The sequence below is a fragment of the Bubalus kerabau genome, chromosome 16, assembly GCF_029407905.1.
Source record: "Bubalus kerabau isolate K-KA32 ecotype Philippines breed swamp buffalo chromosome 16, PCC_UOA_SB_1v2, whole genome shotgun sequence".
Taxonomy (NCBI): domain Eukaryota; kingdom Metazoa; phylum Chordata; class Mammalia; order Artiodactyla; family Bovidae; genus Bubalus; species Bubalus kerabau.
In genome coordinates, this window is record NC_073639.1 from 69,627,948 (window position 1) to 69,655,473 (window position 27,526).

Below are 27,526 nucleotides of genomic sequence, written 5' to 3' on the forward strand. Positions count from 1 at the left end.
CACCATAAGCTGCAGCAGCGTCAGTCCTCATGGAATAAACCAGACTCCATGCCAGACCCTCCCCAGCACTCGTCCTCAACTCCAGGAGCTCCTGGCAATGCTTGGGGACATTTTTGGTGGTGCCAATTAGGGGAGGGGCTCCTTCTGGTATCTGGCAGGTCGAGGCCAGGGGTGCTGCAGAGGACACCCCCACTGCCCCCACAAAGGGTCACCCAGCCGAGGAGAAGGAACTCCGCAGCAGACCAGTCTCTTCCCATCCTTCCCGTGTCTGTGCAGTGATGGTGATCAGCGGTCACCAAGGGTCTTTTTGCTTCTGTTTTCTGTGATCAGATACTTCCTGCACTGACCAGTGTGCCCATCACCTTGGCTGAAACATTTCTCTGCACCTCTCATTCTGTCGTGACGCCCTCGAAGGATTCCACAGGGTGCAAGAGACAGGAACCTGGATGTGAGGATGCTGTTGAGACTGGAGCATGTGTTGGCGTCCCTGCACCATGTGTTGGGTGGGGTCACTTTCCACTTCAGCTGACTGCCAGATATGGGAGAGCATCCGTTTACAAAGATGTTGCAAATGTGTAGAATTGTGGTCACGATCCTCGAGCTAGAGTTCAGTTTAGATATCTGTTAAGGGAAAGAATTGGTGTGACCATAACCTTGATCTTAAACTTGTCCCCATTGATTGTCAGACACGAGGAGAGAGCCCCGGGGGTGGTCTGGGGAGAGCAGAGCTTTGTCTGAGGTTACTGAGTTTGTTCCTCTCGGGACAAAAGGAATGTTTATAAATATTTTGGCAGCTGTTGGCTTAGGTTCAAAACTCACATTTGATGTTGCATGCCGTCTTTTTGGTATTCTAAAATTAATTTTTGATGTAAGACTTTTTAATCACTTGTGTTTATAAATGGATTGTTTCTGAGCTCCGGTTTCACTGTGAATATGATGTGTCGTGTGTGTGTCTCTGTATGTTTCCCCATCGTTTGTCATGTCTTGAACGATTTCCCAACTCATCTGGGGGAAATTCGCAGCTCTCGCACTCTCTCTTGTAATTCCAAAGCCACATCTGACCACTGCACATGCGAATCCTGTTTCCACAACGTCCTTCAACGCAGCCCGAATGTTGCATGAGGGCTTGGCTGGTGTCGCAAGCTGTTGACAGACCCGTTACCGTCTCCTATTTAAAGCGGCTGCGTCCGGGAGCAGCTGTGATCACACAGGATCTGTAGGCCCCACGTGCCTCCCTCAGAATGGAGATCATTACTATCGGAGGTTTTCTTTAACATTTTCCAAAATAGAAATGGAATCTTGGGTTTTGTTCACAAAGAATAATCAAGAAGCCATTGGAAACAGATGCGCATCAGGCCTTGAAAGACCAAACCCTCTCCACAAGACACCCCAGAGCCTGAGAGCCGACAAGCATTTCCGATCGTCTCTTATTGAGTCAGACAGAGAGCTATATTTATCAAACAGGGTTTGTAGCGACCGTGCGCATGTGCTGGGAATGTTTTTGGCACCACTAACTTTAACTCCAGTCCCCTTGCAAAGCCCTCCCTTGGGTCTCATGAAAGAGTTTTTAAATTTAGCACAGAGCATCCCTGTCAGAACATAGCCGTCCTTCTCTGCAAGTGTGGGGCACAGCCCCCTGCTTCCGGCATCACACGAGGGTCAAGAGCAGCTTTTCACGCGGGAGCCAGAGCAGGAGGATTTGCCAAACAGGGGCGACCTTCCCACATCCTCTTTTACATGTGAAGGAACTCCCCTGGGGAGTGGCAACAGTCGTGTCGTGCAGACAGACTGAGGTCTTAGTAAGCACTGCTAAGTCTACACTCCTTTTCTCTTGAACCATGAACATGTTCACATCTCTGTGTGTTTTGTGTACAAGAGTGATACAAGCCGGAGCTTACCTGATGGCCCAGGGGTTAAGAATTTGGCTGCAGAGGACACACGTTCAATCCCTGGTCAAGGAACTAAGATCCCACATGCACCGTGGCAACTAAGCCCACGCATTCAGAGCCCGTGCTCCACAACAAGAGAAGCCGCTGCAGTGAGAAGCCTGCGCACTGCGATGAAGAGAGTGGCCCCGCTCGTCACAAGTAGAGAGCGGCCCCCGCTCACCGCAACTGTGGAAAGCCGCTGCATTGAGAAGTCCACGCACCGCAATGAAGAGAGTGGCCCCGCTCATCACAAGTGGAGAGCGACCCCGCTCGTCGAAACTAGAGTGGCCCCTGCTCACTGCAACTGGAGAAAGTCCACCCAGCAGCAAAGGCCCAGCACTGCCAAAAATAAATCTGAAAAAGAAAGTGATACAAGTCAAGTTTTCAGAAATTATAATGTCTCATAATAACATATTATTTGTTATTCTATCCCATTTGCTTTTTAACTGCAATAATTTTACATTTTTTTTCTCCTTGGAAACATTTAGGGTGCAAAGAATATTTCCAACCAAAATCTGTTTGAAAAATTAACGCATGTTTACTGATTCACCTTATTTAGATCCCCCCCCCCCAAATGAAAGCTTTCAAGAGATGGAAATTAATGTGTTTTTCATTGCTTAAGAAAGAAAATAAGCGTTACAGTGCCCCCTCTCGTGCAAAATGAAAACTGAAATATTTAAATAATAAATACTCTAAAGTGGAATCATCTCTTCAAGAGATGGTGCAGTGCATAGTTTACCTAATTCAGTAGCAGTAAGTAGATTGCAAGGGTGGGCGCAGTTTTAATTAGTTTTTTTTTTCTAAATCATACTGAGTTATGTATTCAACATCCTATTCTGTTTTATAGAACTCTTTTGTAATATCTTGCCTCAGCTTATGTTTTATATGCCTTATAAATAAACCTATGAAAGTGAAAAGTCAAAGTGTTAGTCGCCCAGGCGTATCTGATTCTTCACAACCCCGTGGACTGTAGCCCAGCAGACTCCTCTGTCCGTGGAATTCTCCAGACAAGAATGCTGCCATTCTCTTCCTCAGGAGATCTTCCCAACCCAGGGTTAGAACCAGAGTCTCCTGCACTGCAGGCAGATTCTTTACTGTCTGAGCCTCCAGGGAAGGCCCAAATAAATCTGTAGGACTGGTCGTTTAACAGGCATGTCTTTACTACCAGGAAACCCTATCACGTATGTCCCTTCTTTAATTTTCAAGTAAGTAAATAAAGCCAGGGTTTTCTAGTTTGTATGTTTACTGGTCTCTTTTAATGCTAGGAGCATCTTTATTTTAAAAAAATATTTTATTGAAGCATAGTTGATTTATAGTGTTGTGCTAATTTCTACTGTACAGCAAAGTGATTCAGTTTTACGTGTGTTTTTTTCTCTTCTTTTCCATTATGGTTTGTCATGGGATATTTATTGTAGTTCCCTGTGCTGTGCAGCGGGACCTTGTTGTTCACCCATTCTGTATGCAGGAGTTTACAGCTGTTAATGCCAAGCTCCCAGTCCTCCCCTCTCCCCAGCCCCCTCCGCCTTGGCAACAGCCGGTCTGTTCTCTGGGTCTGTGAACCGGTGTCTGTGTCGTAGATAAGTTCATTTGTGTCATATTTCAGAGTCCGTGTTTAAGCGATATCTAAGATTAACTTTAGCTTCAGCACTTTAAAAACATAATCAAGAGTGAGAATAATATCTTTACAAGGAGACATTTATTTTGTAAAGTTAGGTTCATCTGTCACATTTGTCTATCGGTTGCCCGCTGTATCCTCCCATTGTCTCAGCCGCTGGCATATGCATTATTTTAGTCGTTCTTGCACCGTTTCGGTGATGCTTGTGACATTATGCCACGCACAGATGAAGAGACTGAGACGAGGTTTCCATGAATGACTTGCAGCCAATAGCCAAGTCACAGCATGAGCCCGGGGTTTCTGACTCTTAGATCAGGAGCCGTTTGTAAGTTAGAACATGAGTGAGCAGTTCTCAGAACCCTGGAGGGTCTGGGAGCACAGGGTTGGTTTGTATCTCTTATCACCAAAGGAATGTATTTCTTAAAATTACTGGGTTCTGGGGCAGGGGAGTGTCTTCATTTTGTATTTTGGTTCAATGGCAGCTCTTTCCATTGTTTGAGGGACTCATCCACTTTTTCTGAAAAAACTGTATGAACGTTACTATTATCTCGAACACTAATGTGACAGATGTCATGTGTATGACTTTCATTTTCATAAAAACCTGTTGGCTGATTTTTTTCCAAGTGATATTTTAAATTGTCATTTGGAATATATTTGCTAAAGTTTATTCTGGTAGCATGACTTCATTGACATGAGTATCAAGAGTTCAAGTAAACATCAGCCTTGCTCATTCAGGACCTAATACGTCTGATTGTCAACCTGATCATCAGGTTTCCTCTGGAAATGGTCTTTGTTTATGGCTTTTGTGTTCCTGCAGTTTTGAATGAGCAGTGGCAGAACATAATAGTTTGTTCAAATATTAGTCAACAGTATTTGCTGTTACCCAAAACCATCTAGTAATAGAATTTTCTTTGTTTCTACAGTCACAGCCCTTTCAGACAACATAAAACCAAAGATAAGCATGAGATAGACCGAATGACTCTCACCATGGTAAGAAAGTCAAAAACCATTTTTTTTCTCATTATAATTTTCCTATCTCATTCTATTACAACTAGTATAAGAAAATGCTTTCTTAAAATAATGGAAATAGATGCCAAGGCAGACAACAAGATTTGCTAACAGACAATAAGAGAAAGATACAGAAAAATCAAGACCAAAACTAAAGAAAAAAAAAGTCAAAATGACTGGGATGCAGAAGAGCGAGGAGACCCAATTCTTCTGGCTCCAGCCTGCCGATGGACTCTGGAAGTGATGAGCAGCCACCCTGGGTTTCTTTATAGAGTCAATGTTAGCTTGTGAGGTATCTGCAGTTTTCTTTAACACTATCCTTATGGAAGAAATGGCCTTCAAATCTGGTCGAGGGTTACGGCACTGTTGCCACAGATGCGTTTTTGAAGGCGTGTCCCCCTCCTTCCACCCCCAGAACGTGGAACTTCCAGACGTCTTCTCCCCTGAGCTCAAGTCCCTTCTGGAAGGCCTGCTTCAGCGAGACGTCAGTAAGCGCCTCGGCTGCCACGGAGGCAGGTAGGCCGACGCTTCTGCATTTCAGCATCTCCCCCCTGAAAGCAGTACGGTTCCTTTCAGTGTATCAAGAATCTGCCATTCCAGTTCAGGGTGGGTGGGGGAGCATCAATAGGAGCCGTGTGTCTTCATGGGTCTGTGTTCCTCAGAGTCTGCAGCTCCTTCTGTTCCGTGTGAACTGAGCTTCAGCAGCAGTGCTCTTTGGAAAAAATGTTTTCTTCAGTTTATGAAGGGGTTTAGCATGCACCATTCTATTAGATGTCTAGTTTGCTTCGAAATTAGTACTTGTTGCTTTGATCTCTGTTATCTGATCTATCAGGACTTGTAGACCTTTGCTGTAAACCTCTTTAACGCGTAGATCGCTCTAACTCAATTCTTAGTTAAATTTGTTCTCACAATTACAGATGCACAGAGATAGTCTGCAAAAACCGTAGGTTATCTTAGGCTGGGGTGAGCATCCCCTGTAAATGATCATATGGGATCATATTCCTAGGCTCAACATGCAGTGTTTCTAAGCATCGCAGTGTTTCCTGGGGGCTTGGAAAGAAGCATGTTTTACCTGCTGTCTTAAAGAACTGGAAACAGTTGTTGCTGTGTGTGCTTAACAGGAGATGACGTTTGCGAACCATTTGTTAGTTTTCCGAATGCAGACTTACTGCTGCTGTGATTCTGTCTCTCCTGCAGCGCACAGGAGCTAAAAACGCACGACTTCTTCAGAGGCATCGACTGGCAGCATGTCTACCTGCAGAAGGTACCCTGCTGGGACCCCGCCCCGGTACCACCCCCGACGCGCCCTCCAGCTGCATCTTTGTCTGCAGCTCTGCATTCCGGCTCTGTCCCCAGAGTTCCCCAGCTCTCCCATCCGCAGCCCAGCTTCTTGCTCCTCTATTCAAGCACCGCCTCCTAGCTCATTCCCTTTGGGACCACTTCTTCCTTTTTGTTTATATGTAAAAAATATGCAGGAAACGTCATATACTTACAGACACTTTCAAGCCCAGCCCCACATAATTTAAGAATTACCATGACTGGGTAGCAGCATGAGCCCCTTGGCTTATTGTAACATATTTTTTAATGTTCTCTCTGATACAGGAAAACACCCCAAATTAAAGTTGTCGTTTTTTTTTTTCTCAACCTTGATGATCAGCTTTGGACTCATCTGTGTACAGACTCATTTGAGGACTGATGCTCTGTTAGTCCCGCCTGTTTAGACGTAGAGTCTGGGCTCTGGTTCGGCCAGCATCAGCCTTGGGGCATTTGTGGGTGTGGGATACCCTCTCCTGCCCTGTTGCAGGCATTCAGCCTCTAGCAACTGGATCGTGGAGGGTGCATCTCCTTTGGGGGCTATTGTGGACCATGTACTGTGATTGTGTGAGCTTGAATGAGTGCCACACAGACTGGCACCTTGACATCTTTCACGGCAAATTCTTTATAGGATAGCAGGCTGGGCCCAGGGCCTGGTCCCCTGGTAACCGAACCCTTCTTCTCTGGCTCTTCCAGTACCCTCCACCCTTGATCCCTCCCCGAGGGGAAGTCAATGCAGCTGACGCCTTTGACATCGGCTCATTTGATGAAGAGGATACCAAAGGCATCAAGGTACTCTTGTGAGCCTTGCTTTGGGGAGGGGGATTTCTTTTTCCTTTCTTTTGGAAATCAGACTTCATAACTGTCTTAGTACTGCCATGTTTGTGTTGGACTATAACTTACAAATGCATATCCACATGTTTGATGAATGTAGAAGAGATCAAGACCTGAATTAGAGACTACAAAAGCTTTTTTTTTCATTAGTTTATTTAGTCAGGTCTTAGTTGCAGCATACGGGCTTCTCTCTAGTTAGCAGTATGCGGGCTCAGTAGCACCATGGCGTGTGGGATTTCAGTTCCCAGACCAGGGATAGAACCTGCATCCTCTGCATTGGAAGGTGAATTTTTAACCACTGGACCATCATGGACGTCCCGTAGGAGAGCTTTGTTTGACCACCCATTTCATGTTTGATAAGCTGAAAAATAGTCACATTGTTATTGATTTGGATAGATGGGTGGTTGATAGAAAACTCAGATATATTATGAAGCAGGAAAAATAACCATGTGATGGCAAGCATTACCTGGCCTCAAGCCAGAGAGCCAGCCGTCTTAATTCTCCCAAATTTCCCAGTCTCTCTGTGTTAGGATGAAAAGGGCAAACAGCATGAATCATTTCACACTTGTCAATCCAAAGTGAAATAATCACTGTTTTTTGTACATATAGCATGCTCTGCATTTTTCAAACTCTGGTTCCTATCATTGTTTTCCAAGTAGACAAGGGCATATTTAGAGATGGTGAGTCACGAGACACAGTCGCCCTCTTTCGGCTGCTGAGTCAAAGCGTGTCACCGCGTGTCAAGTTCTCACTGCTCCCACTTTCTCAGCTTCCCCCAGAGCCTCCCCCCGCCACCACCCCAAGCCTCTGAGAGCCGCCCCCCGCCCCACCACCGTGTCCTTAGCAGCCTGCGTTCCTGGCCTTGTGTCAGCTCCCTGGTCTTTCCGACCAGGCAGCCAGCTGTAAGTGTGATTGGTGTGCTCGCGGGGTCAGTTTCTCAGGATGGAGGGTGGCAGAGGAGCTCAGAGCAGCACAGCGGAGAGGGCCACGGCCGCTGCCCTGGTCGGAGCCTTGGCTCCCCTGGGGATGACAGCCAACCACTGCCCAGAGGCTCAGCATCTCCTGTGGCCTGTACGACAGGACTTGGCGGGGTTTAACTAGCACCCTGCAGCTTCGGGAGCAGCCCCTTTACAGAGTTATCTCAAAGGGTGACCGCTGTCACAGAAGAGCTTGTCATCAGACGTGCTTCTCTCCAGCAAAGGACACTAAAAAGAAAGTGAATATCCCATGGGAGCCCATGAAATTTTTAATATTCAGAGGGGATTTTCACGCTTTTGGTTTTCTCAGCTGTAGTCTGGCCTTTGGAGTCAGACACCCTGAGCTCAAATCCACACTTGTTACCAGAGTGAGCCGGGGCTGTTGCGGGAACCTTGGGAGCGCTGGTTTTCACCCCCATGAAGCGAGCGGTTTCATTGCCAGGCCTCCTCTGGGGTTGGTCACCTGTGTCCGCCTCCTGGCAGGTGCGCTAACACCTCCTGTTGTGCTGGTTTTGCTTCTTCCTGAGCCAGAGCTGAGAAGGCTGTGTCTCTTAAAAAGCAGCCAAAATAGCACATCGTCTTTAAGGAAAAACAGCTCACTTCTGGTAGGGCTTTGTTTGGTGAGTTTTTCGCATAGGCTGAGTCATAAAGACCAAGGCTCTCTGGCCTTACAGGAGCTGGAACCCTTTATACATAAAGCAGAGGCATCCATTTCGGAGCAACTGCTTGGGAAAGGAGGGTATTTTCACTCTTGCCAGACTCCAGAATCTGTCCCAGTGTTATCACAGGGTGCTCGCCTAGCCTTGATGCTCTGACACTCCCCTGCACACACACACACACACACGTGTTCACACTCAGGACACCCAAAAGGTCAGCACCCGGCTTGGTTTGGGCATCTGAAGAAAGCAGAAAGGGGAAAACGGGTACACATTTTGACCTCAGAATCTTCACTTTAGGGTAACAGGTCAATAAGGGCAGGTGGAGAGCATCCCCATTGGGACCTGGATGCAGGTTCTCCCAGTGGTTCAGGGATGCGCCAAAGGCCTGTGGGCCAGAGCCTCACCCTCAGTCTTTCTCCATTTTCCTTCTAAGTGACTTGCCTATAGTAATCTCTCTCCTGTACTCACCTCTCAGGCAAGGGAATGAGTGAGTCAAGCTTCTAGAAAGAGCTGTGCTTTTGAGAGACAGGCCTATTATTTTCTATCAGTAGGGTCGCTTGTCTTTCTGCCACAAATCTGTAGCTCAGATCTGAAAAAGTATTTTCTCAGCTTGCTTTCAGAGCACAGCCTCATTTAGGAGGAAGAATGAAGAATTCTGAGTAATAGTTTGGCAGAGAGATGCTGTCATTAAGTGTAATTTTTATTATAGTGCCTCTAAAAGGCCAAGCTGCCTAAACTCTCCACGTGTCTTGAGATTAATTCTGCTGTTCAACGTGGATTCGTTGGAAGGTTCGTGGGCTGAACGGTAAATTCAGCCTGGTTGACCTTTTTGTATTTCTCACTTTCCAGATTAATGGAGGGTGGGTACAGAGCAGAGAGCCCTCCTGGGTTCTCCCTTGTTGATGTCTCTAAAACCATACAGATCTGTTTTCCTGCCTTTACAAATAAAAAGTGTGTGCGTGCACAGTCCCTTAGTCATGTCCAACTCTTTGCGACCCCATGGGCTGTAGCCCACCAGGCTCCTCTGTCCTTGGGATTTCCCAGGCAAGAATACTAGAGTGGTTGCCATTTCCTTCTCCAAGGGATCTTCCCGGCCCGGGGATCAGACTCACATCTCTTGCATCTCCTGCATTGGCAGATGGATTCTTTAGCTTTATCGCCACCTGGGAAATCCCACGAATAGAATAGCTTCACTATAATTGAAATTTTATTTTATTGCCAGATTCTTGTAGTACTTTATAGAAAACCCTGTATATGTTAATTTTTCATTGGCAAAAACGAAGTAAGGATGCTGTAGAAGACTGGCCTGAATCTGACTGACACGGGGTTGGGAGTGGAGTGTCCTTATCACGTATCGCTATGATGGACCCCAGTGGTTGGATTGTCCTTTGTTTTATTTTCCTTTTTTTTAGAAAAACTTTATTGAAGTATAGTTGATGTACAATACTATATAGCTTAGAGTTGTACACTGTAGTGATTCTCAGTTTTGAAAGGTTCTACTCCATTTGCGGTCCTTATGAAACACTGGCTATGTTTTCCATGTTGTATAGTATATGCCTGACTGCTCAACGATCGTCAGCAGAGGTTTATGACAGCTGAGAAGTCGTCTCCTAATGGTTATAGCCTGTCATCTCGTTAGCTTCTCACACACAGTTACGGTGCTTTGGAATCTGTTGCCTTTGTAAGCATGTCAAATCATACATGTCTTGATTTCTTAAAATAACAAGCTTCTTGATTGCGACCAAGAACTCTACAAGAACTTCCCTCTGGTGATCTCTGAGCGCTGGCAGCAGGAAGTGGCGGAAACAGTTTATGAAGCAGTAAATGCAGACACGGATAAAATCGAGGCCAGGAAGAGAGCTAAAAATAAGCAGCTTGGCCACGAAGAAGGTAAAATAACCGGTGTGTCTCAAGATATTTCTAACGCGATGAATTTTCAAAATCTCTCGTAAAGCAGAAAACAGTATCTGGGTCATAAAGTCCTTTCCAGCGGTGGGAGAGGGAGGGGAATGCCATCAGTTGTTTGAATTTTACCTGGCCCAGGAGTGTTCAGCGTGAAATGATATTGCAGAGTCGTTTGTCTTTATATATTTTATTTATTTTTAAATTTTTATTGAAATATAGTTGATTTGCAATGTTGTGTTAGCTTCAGGTACACAGCAAAGTGATTCAGTTACACATACATATGTAAATATATATATTCTTGATATTTCAAAGTCTTTAGTCCACGCACATGTAATATGTATAGAGATTGTCAGCAGTATTCTGTCAATACTCTTGCCTTCTTACCTTGGAGTGTTTTAGGGCCAATTTGGAAGCTTTTCTTCCTTTAAAGAGTAAGCATGATGGTGTCGGGAACACGGGCAGCTTCATGGGTGTCTGGCCTGCCTGTGTGGTATCATTAGGACCCCCCTCCCGCCCCCAGGTTAATGCTCTGCTGGCACCATCTTGAGGTTCTTAATAATTTTTTAACAAGGAACCTGCATTTTCATTTTCTACTGGGCCCCAAAAAGGGTGGTGCGGAACTGACTATTACATGTTTCTTGTCAAGAGACATGAGTATACACATTACAAACAGCATTAAAGAGTCAGCAAACCACAGTTTTATTGGCCATATTTGAGTGACCTGCTAGGATTTCCAAAGGACAGTACATCACATCCAGTATTAAATAAATTGGTCATTTTTGATTCACCAAATATTGGCAGTCTTGATTTTTCTAAGACTTAATGGATTTTGGATTTAAACTTGTTGTGGTTAGTGATTAAGATATCTTTGGTTTTACTTCTAAGCAAAGACCTTCCTGAGGTTAACATATAGTAAGAATGATCAGAAACCATTTCAAACTATGCTTGCTTTGGTTGGGGCATCTTGATGCAGGGTTCCTGGGTCTTGTCAGCTGTTCCTAGTAGGATTTATCACCTACTTAGAAAAGTGTCCTCCATCCCAGAATGAATGACTCCTTAGCTGAAAGTCACCTGAGTTGCACCAAGGGAGCATGACAGCCCTTTAACCTTGCTCACCTCCACTCTGCAGGGAAAGGGGCTTTATTTCTAAGCTGTTCTTTAGAGCAGTGGGTCCATTGAGATCACTCTAGACCACGTTTTCCGGAATGGATTTTACACAGGAAATTACAGCCTCAGTAGTTCCTCAAGGGAGACCCATGATGTCACTAGAATCTTGACAGATTGGACCCAGAAAGCAAAAACACACATCTTAACGACATTGTTGAAGTGCAGCCTTTCAACTAGAGCTGCAGTTAGAACACGGAGCAGGCGATGGCGCCCCACTCCAGCGCTCCCGCCTGGAGAATCCCACGGACGGGGGAGCCTGGTGGGCTGCAGTCCACGGGGTCGCGAAGAGTCGGACGCGACTGAGCAACTTCACTTTCACTTTTCACTTTCAAGCATTGGAGAAGGAAATGGCAACCCACTCCAGTGTTCTTGCCTGGAGAATCCCAGGGACGGGGGAGCCTGGTGGGCCGCCGTCAATGGGGTCGCACAGAGTCGGACACGACGGAAGTGACTTAGCAGCAGCAGCAATTAGAACATCTAGCAGAACAATGAATTTATCTTCAAATATATGTAAGTAATTTTGATATAATTAGGTCTTGGTTGAATATCTCAGAGGTCACCCTTACACAAAAATATAGTCTAGGCTTAGATCTCTGAAGTAAAAATAGAAGACTTACACTTTAAGTATACTTAAGAAGTTCAGACACCTTTTCCATTAAACTGGCAACTCCGTGAACCATACCTCATCACCACGAACCCTCCTCCGGCCATGCCCTCTTTCATTCATCCCCTTCCTGCTTTTGTCCATGTGACACAACGTGGGTTTTGCTTATTTATTACATGAATCTCCAACTAAGAGTGTAAGCTCCCTGAAGGCAAGGACTTTTGTCTCTTTTATTCACCACTGTGCCTAGCACCTATGCATCCATTCCCTTCATAGCTGAATGACTGAGTGATGAATGAATGAATGATTTTAGCGTGATCACCAAAGCCTCTAAGGAAGGCAAAGCAAGCTACTTAAAATTGACCTTTTTTTCGAGACAATACTTTGCTGTAAAAATATAATCAGAACCTGGCATGAGCACGAATTAACTTGGTCTCTCTACATAACCATATATTTGAAGGGTAATTATAACCTTAATGGAAGAAGAATAATTTTGATCCTTGTGTTGCTTTGGTTTCTTTGGACAAAGAAGCCTCTCTGCTCTTCTTTTTAATAGACCGTTAAAGGGAGAACCCCAGTGTCATGTAAAGGTAAAGGTGCTTTAGGCACAGTATGATCACTGTCTGTTCCCCAATTGTCACCCTGCTTAATGAAAAAACTAGTTAGCAGACAAGCGTTTACCCTCTCAGAGCGATAGAGGAGCATCTTGAATTTATCAGAATATGGAGAAACAGCCATCTAACATGTGAGTAGAGAGCTGAAGAAGCTTGTTCTTTCGTGTGCTTGAAAGCGAAAGTAATGATTTCTATAGAGTGTTCTCTTTATAGCAACTTGTTCTTTTTCCCGAAAGCGTGTCATTCTTTTTTTCTGAGAAGCCTGCGGGCATTCTGTTTCCGACCCCGCTGAACGCTCCGCTGTGTTCTGTGCCTCAGATTACGCCCTGGGAAGAGACTGCATCATGCATGGGTACATGCTGAAGCTGGGGAACCCTTTCCTGACCCAGTGGCAGCGCCGCTATTTTTACCTCTTTCCCAACAGACTTGAGTGGAGAGGAGAGGGCGAGTCTCGAGTAAGTCTGCAGCATCGGCCCGAGCGCCGGTTTCCATGGTGATTTTGTATCGCTGGCAAGTTTTGTAAAATCTCTGCCTGTGCTCTGTGTGTCTCTTCTAACCTGTATACGTGAGATTTCTCACGTTCAGACTCTCGGACTCCTCTGAATCAAGGAAGGATTTGGCACCCCTTGAAAATAGAATGTGCCATCCAGGGAAATTAGAGTAGGCAGGTTTGCGGAAGGCTGGGTAGTGATTGGGTGGATCCCAAAAGGGGACAAAAACTGGGACTTTGGAGCCAGAGGTGTTCAGACACACCACTCATGTCTCTGGGACTCGGAAGCACATTGTGTTGCCTGAGCCTCAGTTTCCTCATCTGTGAAAGGGGAGACGTGGAAATGGTGACAGTATAAAGCAAACTATACTCCAGTAAAAGTTAATATTAAAAAGAAAAGGAATAGTAACAACTACCACAGTTTTTGCATATTTATCTTGGGACAGGTACTGTCCACACACACACATTTAATTTGCTTAGCACCCTTAGAGGTCCAACCCTTATAAAGAGAGAACCAGGGCTTAGAGAGGGAAGGTCTGGCCCCAGGCACAGGTTTGGGGGAGGAGTGATTCTGACCAAGCTCTGCCTGTCCCCATGATGAGGCTTCCCCAGTCGGGGTCAGGTGAGACAAGGTCATAGGTGTAGCCCAAGAAGCTCTGGCACCGAGGTCAGACCACCTGAGCCTCCTGCTTTGCCGCACCCGTCTGGAAGACTAGAAGTGGGCTTCATCCAATTAGACAGGAAGACAGGTACGGCAGCCCTGTGAGGTCCTTTCAAGGGCTGATGTTTGTGAACGAGAAGAAAGAAATTTCTGATCCCTGCCATCACTGGTAGGAGGCTGGGCAGCATTTATTAAACACCTGCTGTGTGAAGAGCCATGTCCGTGGAAGGAAGGGTTTCTGCTCTTGGAGAGGGAAGGTTGGTCATCATAAGCAGGACAGCAGTCCCAACTGTGAAAAATGTAGTGGGTGTATCGGAGTATGGCTTCCCCTTCCTGGAGCATGGAGCCCACCAGTGGTGAGCCCACACCTGGTGTATTCGGCTTCGGAATGAGTTTTGCAAATCCCAGTTGGTGAAGATGCCATTTAATTGTGAGTGACTGCTGCCTGAGTATGACCACATGCTCTACAAATGAGCAGAATCTTCTCACTACTACTAGTCCCATAGAAATCATCTTCTGAAAATCAATGCAGCCAGGATCTGGGTTGAGATTAAGAAAACTCTTTGGGAGGATCCTCAGTTATAACTCAGGTACTAGTATTGTGTAATATAAAATACACATATAAAATATGTGTATATAATTGTATTTTATATAATATTACATGTGTATTTTTTACGTTGCAGAATGTAATTCTCTAATGCACTTTAGTATTAATCCATACATATATCATTATATAATGTTTATTTGCAGTTAGTGAGTGGCCTTAGTAAGTCACTGTTGTACACATTGAAAGGAGATTATCTCACTTTTCAGAATATTCAAAAACTAAAAAAAGATAATCTTATTTTGTTTACCATTGGCTGACAAGGTGACAAATTACCTTGGTTTTAAAAGAATGTTTAGTGTCGATTCATGAAGCTATGTCATGTGCTTGGGTAGACTCGTAAGTTTAACTCAGGAGAAAAGAAATGTGAGCTTATGCTGGTGTTGTTTTTCATTTAGGATTCGTGGAGTATTTACCCCAAAAAACATAAAATGGTAAGGTGCTCAGAGTCACTGTGGCACTCGGCCGAAGCAATGATGCCATGGACCCAGAGGGACCATCTTTTCTGCACATCACCTGTGTTCATAGCATCATTTCGATATGATCAGAATAGCAGTTGCTTACAAGCTAACATGCCCAAACGTTTCCTGAGCTGTGGGTTCAAAGCCAGTGCCACCCCTCTGGCTCCTGCATATCATGTGTACTGCATCATTGTTCCCTCACAGCAGGATTGATTGTGTCCAGGGGAGAGTGTGATACCGGAGGGGCGCGTGCGATCCACACTGATCCCCACGTCAGTACTGTGCTGAGGGAACAGCTTTGCTTTCTGCCTCATAGAGACATTTCTCTCTTCGCAGCTTTCTTTGAGATATTTTGAATTTTTGTACATTTCCCTTGTAGTTGTTTCTCTCCCACTTCTAGAATATCATCAAAGAAAGAAAAACGGCTGTGTTTTTTTTTTCCTTTACTTTATCTGAGCTGGTAGTTTTCAATATGATTTATTAACTTAAAAATTCACACAATAATAAGTGAAGTGACTCATCATCTCTTATTTTTACCAACAGCAAAGTTTACTGACAATGGAACAGATTGTGTCCGTGGAAGAAACTCAGATTAAAGACAAAAAGTGCATTTTGTTGAGAATAAAAGGAGGGAAGCAGTTTGTTTTGCAGTGTGAGGTAAGTCTTCATTTGCATTTTCCACAGGGGTGAAAGTTACAACAATTATGTAAACGTTCAGCAAAGATGCCTGCCTGCCTATCTAACATTTTCTCAGTCCATGCTTCATCACTCACAAACTTAGCAAGAAAGTCAGAAGATACAAGTTTTTGGCAAATTAACAATTATTTTAAAAAAAGTGTTCTTAGAAGATGACAGGAGAAAGGACAGGAAATAACGTGGTTACCCTCTCTGTGGAAACCATCCAGTAATTAATAGGGGCCTCAAATTGCATTTGTTCCACAGTTTCCCAGATCTGCTCTGCTTTCAGAATGTTTAAATTGAGGTTTGTGTTTAAGTAAACATGTTGCTGCTGCTAAGTCGCTTCAGTCGTGTCCGACTCTGTGCGGCCCCAGAGATGGCAGCCACCAGGCCCCGCCGTCCCTGGGATTCTCCAGGCAAGAACGCTGGAGTGTCCGACTCTGTGTGGCCCCATAGACGGCAGCCCACCAGGCTCCCCGCCCCTGGGATTCTCCAGGCAAGAACACTGGAGTGGGGTGCCATTTCCTTCTCCAGTGCATGAAAGTGAAAAGTGAAAGTGAAGTCACTCAGTCATGTCCGACTCCTAGCGACCCCATGGACTGCAGCCTACCAGGCTCCTCCATCCATGGGATTTTCCAGGCAAGAGTACTGAAGTGGGGTGCCATTGCCTTCTCTGTAAGTAAACATAAGATCCCCAAATAACTGTGAACAGGGAAATGCAATTTTTCTTTTCCCGAAGTTCTATCATAGCCCAGACTTAATTCCTGAACAGGTACCTACTGAGGTATTGAGGGAGGGTGTGGAGGTGTGAAAAAAGAGCATATTTGGAGAAAGAGAGCAGTAGCAGATACAAAGATGTGTTTATTTCATGACTTCAACACTTTTCTGCTGGGGCGGGGGTGTGGGGTGTGTGTGTGTAGAGGGAGAGAGCATGTCTAAAGAGCTAAACCAATAGCTGATGGGAAAACATGCTTAATTACTTCCTGGCATCATTACACATGTGAAGGTGCTTCTTAGATTTGTGAAAATTCCTCCCTGGGGACTTCCCTGGTGGTCCAGTGGTTAAGACTCTGCGCTTCCACTGCAGGGGTGCAGGTTCAGTCCCTGGTTGGGGAACTGAGATCCCATGTGCTGTGCAGCTCAGCCAGAAAAATCCAATTCCTCATTTTATCTTCTAGACTTAAGTTGTGGTAAGACATCAGAGATCACAGGTGATTGCTTTACAAAGTCAAGGCAGCAAGTCTCCTAGTGGGGCTGTATGAGGCTCCTCTGAAGGGCGTCATCCCTCCTCTGAGCAAGGGGCCCCTGGGGGAAGTCTCTGTGTGACTCCCCACTTCCTCACTGGCCTGGAGGAGGGACATGGAGTGTGCTTTCCCTATGGGGTTCCGAGGCCATCTGGACTGGCCAGAGGCTTCCACATGTGTCAGCAGAGCCGCGACACTGTCCCAACTCCTCCCCTCTGTGTGTTTGCCCTCAGAGTGACCCAGAGTTCGTGCAGTGGAAGAAAGAGCTGACGGAGACATTCATGGAGGCCCAGCGGCTGCTACGGCGAGCCCCCAAGTTCCTCAACAAATCCCGCTCAGCCGTCGTGGAACTCTCAAAGCCGCCCCTCTGCCACAGGAACAGCAACGGCCTCTGAACCCCTGACCGATGGGGAGGGTCCTGAGAGAAAGTACCTCCTCCGGGCAGTCCACGTGGGCTGCTCAGTCCTCAGAGTGCAGCCTTGGGGAAAAGTGTGAGGATGAGAGACGGAGTCGCTCCCCTCCGGGGTGCTCTGTGGCTGGGGTGAGGCCAGCACTCCGAGATACTTCTCCTAGGAGGGGTGACCACTGTCAGGCTCGGGGGCGCCTCCTCCCTCCTAAGGGCCTTCTGCCACCATCTCATCTCTCTGTCCTCGAAACTACTGAAGAAATGAAATTCTCCTTCTTTGCCATACGTTTCTTTTGGTTATGGTGAACCTAGAACTTGAAATGCTTCCTACTGATCACGGCACTTTTTACATCCACTGTCAAGTGTATCTCAGACTTGCTAAGATGGGGTCGAGCAGTCTGCTGTTCAGATTGCCCTGCACTGCCACGTTCTGTCCATCAACAGCTGCTCCTGGGTTTGACTGTCTTTGCTCCGTGCTACTAGGGGGATGGCAGGCCACCCCGGGGGTGTCTCTCATTCTCCAGGGCTTGAAAGCTGCAGAGGTTTTCTTAGAGGGTTGCACCTGGGCCCTCCCCATGGGTGCTGCACCCATGGGTACCAGCCTGCCTGTGACAGGGAGCTTAGGCAGCTGGGGATCGAGGACCCTGCCCCCGAGCCCACCCCTACCCCCTGAGGGTGTGGGAGCACTCAACTCTGGAGGCATCAGATCACAGATCTTCAGAAGGTTTGCAGTGGCTCTACGAGAGAGGCAGTGGTGGTTTACATCTCAAGGCAATAGCTATTTTCAAAACCCTCCAAGTCCACAGCACTGTCCTGTGTCTGGGTGCCCGGGACTGCCTTGGGGGGGTGCAGCACCTGTCTTGGGTTTGAACAGAAGCAGTCATGTGACCCAGCACCTCTGGTTCCCTCTGCCTGACCTCAGGAAGCATCTTGGTAATGAATGGGTCAAGGAAAGAAACTGTGTTTGACATTTTAGTATAATTTAAAATGAATTTTATTGAGAAAGGAATGCCGAAGATGAATGTGCCAGATGGGTTAACTGTGTATGTTGAGCCTGCGCTGTCGTCCAGCCGTCATCCGTGGCCCCGGGCCCGGACGGGCCGCCCTGGACAGCAGTGGTTGGCCCGGTGGCCGTCCTCTCCCCGGGGTTGGTGTCAGCCCCAAATAAGTGCTGGGCTCTGAAACCCAGTGTGTTTCCCAGTGATGTCCTCCGTGTCATCAGACTAAAAATAATAACAGTAATTTTCAAAGTCAACATATTTGTCCTATTCTTAGTGCACTTTTATTGTCTGTTTCCAAGTCGACTACTCACAATATAAATAACTTGACATCGTAATTATCTGTATCCTGTCCTCGATATTTTTAGTCGTTCCAAATCTCTGTGTTTACATTTGTGTGCCGTGCTCACTGGGAAAGTCAGTCCTTCTTAACGAAACGACGTCTTGCGAGTTTGGGAAGATAATTACTGAAAGAGCCTTTTGTTTCATAGGAATTACCTTGGAAAAGAGACTGCAAGGTTTGCTATTTATCTCACTTGCTAGTTGGAGTGTAATATACATGTTCTGCTCTCTGCTGTTTGCAGTGTAGAAGTTGGGGCCTACTATTTACATGGATTCTCCTGATTTAAAAGGGAAGAAGAGTATTCAAGTTCTATTTAAAAAAAAAAAAGTTGAAATAAAAAAACGGAGCTGGAAAAGCACTTCACGGCGAGGGAACATCTCCCGTAGCGAGTGTCCGTCACCGTCACCCCTGCTGTTAGCCGCTCTGTTGCGAGCGCCCGTGTGCTCAGCGCTTAAGTTCAGAGATGAGTAAATGACGGTTTAGAAATTGCTGAGCCTCGCGCCTCTGCCGGACAAGGTAGGGATGCAGACTCTCGTGGAGAAGGTACACAAATTCCTCAGGGGTCTGGGCTTAGCGTCCCAACGTTGCGTCCCCAGGGCACCAGCTATGCCAGTTTGCATCTCTGAAAAATATCATTTAAGCTCTGGACCAGAACGTAAGGTCGTCATCTCTTTGGAAAAGAAAAATGAATTGGAACACCCCAAAAGCCCTGTTGCCTCAGATTTATTCCAAGTAAACTTTCACACTTCCTCAACTCGAGATGGATGGATAAGGACAGGGCTGAGAAGTGTCACGTGGACGTCATCTATTAAAAGTACTCTGTGAGGTTAGGATGAGTGGCTTCTTTTTAGGGCGGGTCCTGGGTTGTGTTGGGGTCTAGTTTGACACCCCCGGAGAGGCCAGTCTTCCTCCTGAACTCATTCGTGCAGCCATTCTGATGGGGTACGTGTCTCTACTGCCAGATGGAAGACTTTTCTGGGACCCTTCTGTGCCAGCATTTGGTACCCACATGGCCAAAGAAGTCGGCTGTTTTTGGAAGACTTGGTATACGTGGCTGTTTTAGGTCTTCCTGTGTGGCTGTAACTACGTTTGGACCGTTCAAAAGGATAGAATTGAGCAAAGGTACTATCATTATTTTAGATATGGTTGGGATGTATTAACGTTGTTGGAGAAAATCGTCGAAGCTGATATTTTTATAAAATTATGTTAACAATGTCTCGATTTCATAAATCAAAGAGATCATTAAAGCAAAGCCTAAAAATTGATTATGCTGCTATGCGACATCTATGGAGTGAATTAAAAGCTTTGGAGAATCCGAGGTTATTTATTTCTTTTTTTGGCCTGTTAACATTCTCCTTGGTGCATTTATGCCCTTATGTCATTGGGGCTCATGGTTTTTCCTTCTCTGTCATGTTTAAGTATGATTTTTCAGCGAAACTGCTAGAAAGCAGCTGTTGCTTCACTGCTAAGGAGACCGTTTCACTACTTGTGCCTCTAACTGGTCAATTCACAGACACGACAACTTCAAGTTCTGTATGTAAAGAGAAGAAAGACAGCATTCTGCTCAAGAAAGACAGCAACAAAGCTGGAGAAGTAAATAGGGCAACAGCCACAAACAACGACCTTCTTAAAGCAATGTTTCGCCTTGATTTGCAGTTTGAAATACTCCGTACAGACACTGGCAACAATTGTTTGAAGACCCTCACTGGTCATTTTTTAAAAATGTCATTGACCAATTGACAATGTGGTTTAACTCTGAAGATCAAAGTGTGTTCCCCAGCCCCGCCTGAGGATTTTTTTTTTTAATTTCATTTGGAATTTATAGTTTAGTCAATACAATACAACGTTTGATTTTTTCTGTGGAATTAACTTTTCTAACGTTTCAAAATTTTAACCCATCAAGAAGAAAAGAAAATTCTCAAAGTTGGATTTTTTTGCTTGATGTAAATCTGTTAAAAAATTTTTTGCAATGTGTTAGTGTAAGATAAAACTTTTCTTGCGTGATTTAATTAGTTGTGATTTTTCTCACTTACATTCAGGGAAGTGTGTGTGTCATTCAGAGATACTTGAGGAGTGAACGCCTCGCCTGCCAGGGGATGGGTGTGTTCTTTGTACCCAGAGAGGAGTCAGCTTTCATTCAGATTTGTGACAGATGCTGAGAAATCCTGGTAGAAGTGGGGCAAAGAGAAAAGGGAGTGTATTTGCTGGTAAAAACCCATCTCTTTACACCATCAAGGACCAGGGAAGTTACAGTTAAATTGGGGCTTCCGGGTTGACCTCCTCTTAGAAGAAGAGGAGTTGAATAGTAACTCTTGTAAGACTCAGTCTCTTGGACTGGGGAGCTTCTGGACTTACAAGATGCTGTCTGCTTTCCCCAGGACTTCAGGTTGCCCCTGTCTGTCATCCAGCATCCCGGGAAAGTCGCGTGGAGCCCAGAGCTGCTGCCCGGCTGGCTGTGTGTGCCTGGCAGCCACGCAGGGGCCAGAGTGGAGGTGTGGGTGGCTGTCAGCGCCCTGCCCTGCAGGTCAGGTGGGGATGTGGCCGCCCAAGCTCTGAAGTTACTGTAATTCCCCGCTGATAACAAGACGAGGCTTGCCGCCTGAGCCAGGCAGAGTGAGCTCTAACAGTTTTTAACTTTTCGAAACATTTTTTTTTCCCCTAAAGTTCTAACATGATTTTTCCTCCTGCATCAGGTTGACTTGAGAAGCTTTAAAGAATTAATCATTTAAATTCATGTTAATAAGAATTTTTGTATCCAGGCCACCTTTTAAAAAATTTACTGTAGAATGAATGAATTGAACTCTAAAATGATACTTCTCGGTTTCCTCGAATCATAATGGCCTTTAGATTTCCTTCATCCTCAAAGACTTAAGAGAGCCATTCTCTGACAAGAGAGTGACAGAGATGCCCAACTCTGGCAATGGGGACACGAGTGACGGGCCACTTCACTGGCATGGCTGGGTCAGCGCTTACTGATAAATGTAGCACCCCGAATTTTAAATCGCCTTTATTAAAACACGCACACACACGTTACAGAAAATGGATTAACAGTATATGCATTCATCAAAACCATATATAGGAAAAATTTAATTCTTCATTTTAGACTTAAATAACTCAAGTTCTTACAGTAAGCTCTCTTATACCTAAAAAATCTCAAAGTCATCTCTGAAAAACTGATAACTATGCTTCCATTTTAGTTTTTTTCCTGACATAAAATGTGTCTCATGTGCGGGTAGGGAAGGGAGAAATATTTCTAATCGTGTATTCATATTTCAGAGGACTTGAAATTCAACTTCTTGTTTCTTAGTTGATATATTCCATGATGTACATTTTATATATGGTTTATAAGCTAAGCACTGGCCTTTTTTTTTTTTGAAGTTTTATTGTTTGTATTTTTCTATGTTTTAACTAATAGATGTGGCTTTTTTCTGGGTAACATTAAGATGCCAAACTACATATATATATATAAAAACAAGAGTTCTATTTTAGCACAAAAGCATTTTATATTATTTATTGAACCCTTTCTTTGTTCTCATCAAAAACATTGCTTACTGCTTCTGCTCCTTTTTATTTGTATAGTTTGTTATTTAAGAAAACACACTCCTTTCTGTTTCATTTTGTTTTGTTTTGTTTTGTTCACAAAATAAAATGGAAACAAAGCCTATAGCAGTGTGGGGCGGACATCCCTTCTCACGGCCGCAGACTTTTTTCAACAACAGCTAACCCTCAGACCTGTGCCGAGAGGCACGTGCCCTTCTTGGGTAACATCTGACCGTGAACTTGCCGTGAAGTACTGCTTTCATCTACCTCTTCTGAAGGCCCTGTGCTTGTGGACAGGTTCCCCAAACGCACCACTCTAGACCAGCTCCATCATAGAAGAGCTTCAGGAAAGCATGTCGGAGTCTTCTCCTCATGATGTCGATTTCGCAGCAGCATGTAGGGGCCCCAGCAAGCAGGGCAGGTAGGTACTCGTATGGCCAGCCTTTGGGAGCCGAAGTCCACCTGCAGAACATCACTTCTGAGTCTTCCTGTGCCAAATCACCCAACCAGCCTTGCCATCGCCTCGAGATTTGACCGTAGCACCTGACTCATCAGCTACCTAAATGGAAGCCTCTTCCTCCACGTTCTTTAGAAAATGGCCGACTGGGTTTAAAAGCAGCACTTCTGGGAGCAGCTCCTTCGAACATGACTCTTCCCACCTCGCCGATTCAAAATGATTTGGGAAATGGGCTTGTCCACCGTTAAAACTTTGCAAGAGGTCTTATTCTTGAGCAGACCTTTGAGGGGTCCATGTGAAATAGAATGAAGATGGGTCCCTGTGAGGGGTGAGCGGGTCCGTCCTCACACACTGACATTTTTCTCTCCTTGTGTCCCCTGCTGCATAACCATGCACGTGGTCACATATTTGTTCTGTTTGTGGCCAAAGGGTAACACCTTTGAAGAAATAAATCCGTTTTTTCTCGTGCATTGCTATACCAAAAGAGGTCAGTGAATTCGATTTTATAAATCTAAAGATTGTACCTGTTATCTGGTTTTCTTTCTCTTCCCATCGATCGCGCCAGCAGAGGTCACAGCCTCCTCTTAGTGTGTGTTTACCGGCCTGAAATCGTTTCCCATGTGAGATGCTGGGCCAGGTCCAAGGTCACCTGCCCCATGCGTGGCGCGTCACCGTTGGGTAGTATCGCCATTTTTCATGGTTATTTGGGGGGCAGGCGGGCTGGTTTTCTTTGTTGATAAATTACTTATATAAACCTCAATAAAAAGGATCTGTATACAAAGAGACTTAACTTTGGTGTGCTGTTTTTCCAGCCAGGTAAAACCTACATTTCTTCATCAAGCTATCTGGTTATCAGGAGGTGACTTCGTTTGTAAAAAATCCTGATTTGGGGGGAAATTCACACAAAGGCAGATTTTCTTGTAGGAAGGGAACTGCCAACAAGCTTTTTCTGCCCATTTCAAGGATTGCTGGAGCACAGCCAAGTTCAGTGTCAGGGTTTGGGAGACTAACCTGCTTGTGGAAGGCATGGAAAGGCGCCAGGAAAGAGTCTGGGAGAGCCGGGAGGTCCGTCTTGTCTCCAGTTTTTTTAGGAGATCAACCAGGCCTCCTGCGTGTACTCTCAGGGTGACCCTGGCGTCCCTCCCAGACGTTAAGGCCTCTCCTCTATCCCTGCTCCCACAAAGACCTGAGGAGAGACCCCCGTGGCGTGTGTCAATTTAAGCTAGAAATTTAAGGAGGTCGTGGCCCCAGAGCCACAGGCATGCCTGGGCATGACATCCTGCTTGTTGGTCCACAGGTTGAGGGTAAGGTAGGTACCTCTCTCCTTGAGCTGGAAACACCTGTCCCTAACTGGTTCAGGAAAGATGGCCATCACGGTTGGTCCATGGAGTGTATTTGTATTTGCCAACTTGAAAACCTCTCCCAAAACCATTGACAGGAGCCCCAGCTGTGGAACACGTGGTCATCGTCATGGGCAAAGGGCACCCTGGTGGCGGAGCCCTTGGTCTGACGCAGTAGGTAACCAAGGCCCACTCCTGAGAGCTGCAGAGATCCCGTCACCCCTTGGCACCCAGGAGCAGAGGGAGCAGCCTGGGACCCTACTCCCAGCAAGATCACTGGGCAGCGTCTTTGGTCCTCTGTTCTCTCATCCCTAAATTAAGAGAGTTGAATTAGATGACTTTGAAGGGCCATTCTAGCCAAAAATATGCTCCCAAATTTCCATTCAAGGGTAAATGTGAGGGACTTCGGCTATACCTGGAGAGCGAAAAGGAAATCTCTTCTCCCGCAAGTCTCAGGGCGGCTCCCACATAGCCTGAGTATCTCCTGTATGTCATCTTCCCCCTCAAACCATGCCTTCCGAACCCAGAGCTCCTGCTGGTTTACCTGGGCAGGAACCAGGTGTTGAACTAAAGGACAGGCTTTCTTTTCCTGGCCGCTTTCTAACCATCCAGGTACCAGAGGTTGAAAAAAGGTTTTCAGTCCGAGTTGTTCAGGCTGGTTATCTCCAAGGATGCGACCAACCAGGTAACCCCTGAGGCTTCACTCTGTGCTCATGTACGCAGCTTTGGACACGCACGTAACAAAGCCCACGAGGGGAAGTGTACTTAGTGGCCCACATTAACTCGTTCCTAACAGGTTAAATGGGAGACAGAGGCAGATGGCCACAGCAAGGAGACATTTTGCCTGATTTACAGATAACCCAAATGACTGGATTCTACATTTTTATTCTTAAAGGATAACATTGGAAAGTGGATAAAATGCCCAGTTCATAGAGTTGATTTGATAGCTGGTAAAGGGCTTCCTGGAGAAGGGAATGGCAACCCACTCCAGTACTTCGTGTGGAGGACTCCATGGACCGAGGAGCCTGGCGGGCCACAGTCCATGGAGTCGCAGAGTCGGACACGACTGAGCCACTGAACAACCCCGCTTGCCAGGTGCTGCTAGTGGTCAGCAACCAGTGCAGGAGACCCGGGCTCCATCCTTTGGTCAGGAACATCCCTTGGAGGAGGAAATGGCAACTAGCTCCAGTATTCTTGCCTGGAAAAACTCCGTGAACAGAGGAGTCTGGCGGGCTACAGTCCAGGAGGTTGCAGAGAGTCAGATGCGACGCGACTGAGCAAAACGTGTCTCTACCTGTCAGTCATAGTTTCCTGCGTTGGGAATTTCCAAAGTTTTCTGCCTTTTACGTGTATATTAGTGAAAGAGGATGCCTCTGGGCCACTGGCCTGATCCTGTTCTAAACCTGTCTTGCACCTCCTTGTTTCTGTGTGACAGATAAGGATGGTTTCGCTTCTCTGCCTTGAAATGCCCTCCTGACCAAGGAGGAATGGAAAAAGGAAGGAACAGAATTACAAATATTCCATTGGTTTATGTAAAGTTTGGTCCCTGTAACAAATGTAAAATAAGATCATACTGACTACACTTTTAGAGGCTTTGCTACTGGAGCTGAACACGTAATTGTTGCCCTTTCTAGATGCCATTGAAAAAATCCCACCTCTTGTAACTTTAAGCAGAGTGTAACCTATAAAAATTTGGAATCACCGTCTTGTACACTTGAAACTAAGATAATATTGCAAATCAACAATATTTTAATAAAGAACAAGCACACCCCTTTAGTCAGGCTCGATGATTAAGTTTGTCCGGGTTACATGTAATACATATCTGATACAGTCACATTAAAACAAAAACAAATGGTTGAAATGACCATTCATTCCAATGACCATGGGCTTCAGAGTCGGGAAGTCCGGGATTTGCATCCTGACAACCCCTTGCTAGCTGTGTGGACCAGCACGACATACATCATCTGTGAAAGTCTCTACTTTTCTCCTTCCTGGTGAGATAGGCTGGGACCTGGGGTCCCTTACCCAAGTGTTTGTGCCAACGTTGGACCAACTTCTTTTAGAGCAAGGGAATACAGAGAGACAGCGAGAGACTAACGTTAACTGCATACATGCACAGTTGGGGTAATTCCTTGGAACAAGAAGATACAAAAGGCCACAAGCAAACTGGCATTGTGGAGGTGCCGGGAGCAAAAGCCGGTACTGCGCACGATCCATGCGCCCGGCCTCACCACGGGGTGGGCAGACCACCTAAGCCACCCCTCCTGCCTGGCCCAGGCATCCACCCCCACCCTCCCCTCGTGTACGGAACCAGCCCTCCCTCCTCTGCAGCACGAGCCCCAGGAAAGCCTTGCCTGAATTCCTCATCCGGCTTCTTACCAATTCCTGTTGATTAGAGCCCAAGGACAAGAGTCAGTAACACAGGCAGTGGACAGGGCAGGCTTTAGAGCCTCTCGTTTGCTGCAGAGTTTTAAGACCGTGCCTTCTGGGGGGGCCAGAAAGAACTTGGAGGGTTCAAATCCTGGCTCTCTGCTTTTTAAGGTTGTCGTTCAGTCACTAAGTCATGTTCAACTCTCAGCGCCCCCACGGACTGCAGCACGCCAGGCTTCTCTGTCCTTCATGGTCTCCCGGAGTTTGCTCAGATGCACGTCCATTGAGTCGGTGGGCTGCGTAAGGTAAGTTGGTTCATTTTTCCGAGCCAAAGTTTCTCCGTGGGTAAGACGGGCCTGGGGAAAACCCTACCTCCCAGGGTTGTTGGGACTAGGAAATGAGTTCATAGAAGACCTCAGGTTTGTGTATGATGGCAGCCGCCTCCTTCTTACCTGTGTTTCCACGCATTGATTGCTTACCAAGAGACACCAGCGCTTGGTTAAGTGATGTCCTTCCAGAGACCAGCTGGGACATGGAGCCGGGCTCTCCTCCTCGCCCAGTTGCTCTGGCCTCTGGTTATCTGCGTGAAGCGGAGACGGGAGTGTGACTGAGTGGCCCGCCTGGACAGGCGTGGCGTTGGAGGGGAGAATGTGCTTGTGTCGGGAGCTGTCCCCTCCCCCGCTCCACGCCACCAAATATGTCCATGCGCTCCAACTGACTAGTCAGCGGCCACCCCGGGCTGCCGTCCCCTGTCCAGACCTGGAGCTCAGCAGCTAATTTTAGAAATGACTTGTCCACTCAGCTGCTGCTATCACACTGGTGCAGGGGGAGGGTGCGGGAGGAGCAGTCAGGGGAGGGGATGTGAACGACGGTGTGAGGAGGGGAGCCGCGGACATTTCTCCTCCGTCCCTGCTCACCCAGCTTGGTGGGATCTCTGTGCTGCGACCTGGGGAGGCCCTTTGGACGGGAGTGGATCCTGTGCCCTTGGCCCCGGGTGGAGAAGGTACCGTTGGGCTGGGTTTTACGACAGGCACCCGACGAGCGGACGGGCATAATTGTCCGGAATGTGCCTTGGGGGCTGCGGTGGCCGCTGGTCTCGTCTATTTCAGGCCTTTCAGCCTGCGAGGCCTGTTCCCCTTTGCTGGTTGGGTGTTTCACGGGAGAACTTTACAACCACACGCTGGTGCGAGGGAACGCTGTTAAAAGATCACCCTGCTCAGGCCCCAGCTGTTGGCCGATTCTTAAATATCTATATACATTTAGAGTCATGGGATAACCACTTTGGAATCTCGGCTGGCAGACAGCAAGG

At 46.4% G+C, this 27,526-nt stretch overlaps 2 protein-coding genes across 7 annotated transcripts in view; both read left to right on the forward strand.

The window, feature by feature from the left end:
• GRK3 (G protein-coupled receptor kinase 3) overlaps positions 1-23,288 on the forward strand; it is a 126,046-nt gene extending 102,758 nt beyond the window's left edge. For all 5 annotated transcript variants that reach the window (XM_055551066.1, XM_055551063.1, XM_055551065.1 and 2 more), the window contains 8 exons: positions 4,467-4,533; positions 4,967-5,067; positions 5,749-5,815; positions 6,562-6,657; positions 10,063-10,225; positions 12,944-13,080; positions 15,385-15,498; positions 16,997-23,288. In XM_055551066.1, the coding sequence (XP_055407041.1) occupies positions 4,467-4,533; positions 4,967-5,067; positions 5,749-5,815; positions 6,562-6,657; positions 10,063-10,225; positions 12,944-13,080; positions 15,385-15,498; positions 16,997-17,158 (907 nt within the window). In that variant the 3' untranslated portion in view covers positions 17,159-23,288. The remainder of the gene's footprint in view (positions 1-4,466; positions 4,534-4,966; positions 5,068-5,748; positions 5,816-6,561; positions 6,658-10,062; positions 10,226-12,943; positions 13,081-15,384; positions 15,499-16,996) is intronic.
• A 3,748-nt stretch (positions 23,289-27,036) lies between these two features.
• The window catches only part of MYO18B (myosin XVIIIB), a 228,925-nt gene continuing 228,435 nt past the window's right edge, over positions 27,037-27,526 (forward strand). Inside the window, exons 1-2 of one of the 2 annotated variants that reach the window (XM_055550888.1) lie at positions 27,037-27,220; positions 27,481-27,525. The gene's annotated coding sequence lies outside the window, so the exon portion shown is untranslated. The remainder of the gene's footprint in view (positions 27,221-27,480; position 27,526) is intronic. The other variant, XM_055550887.1, reaches the window with a different exon arrangement.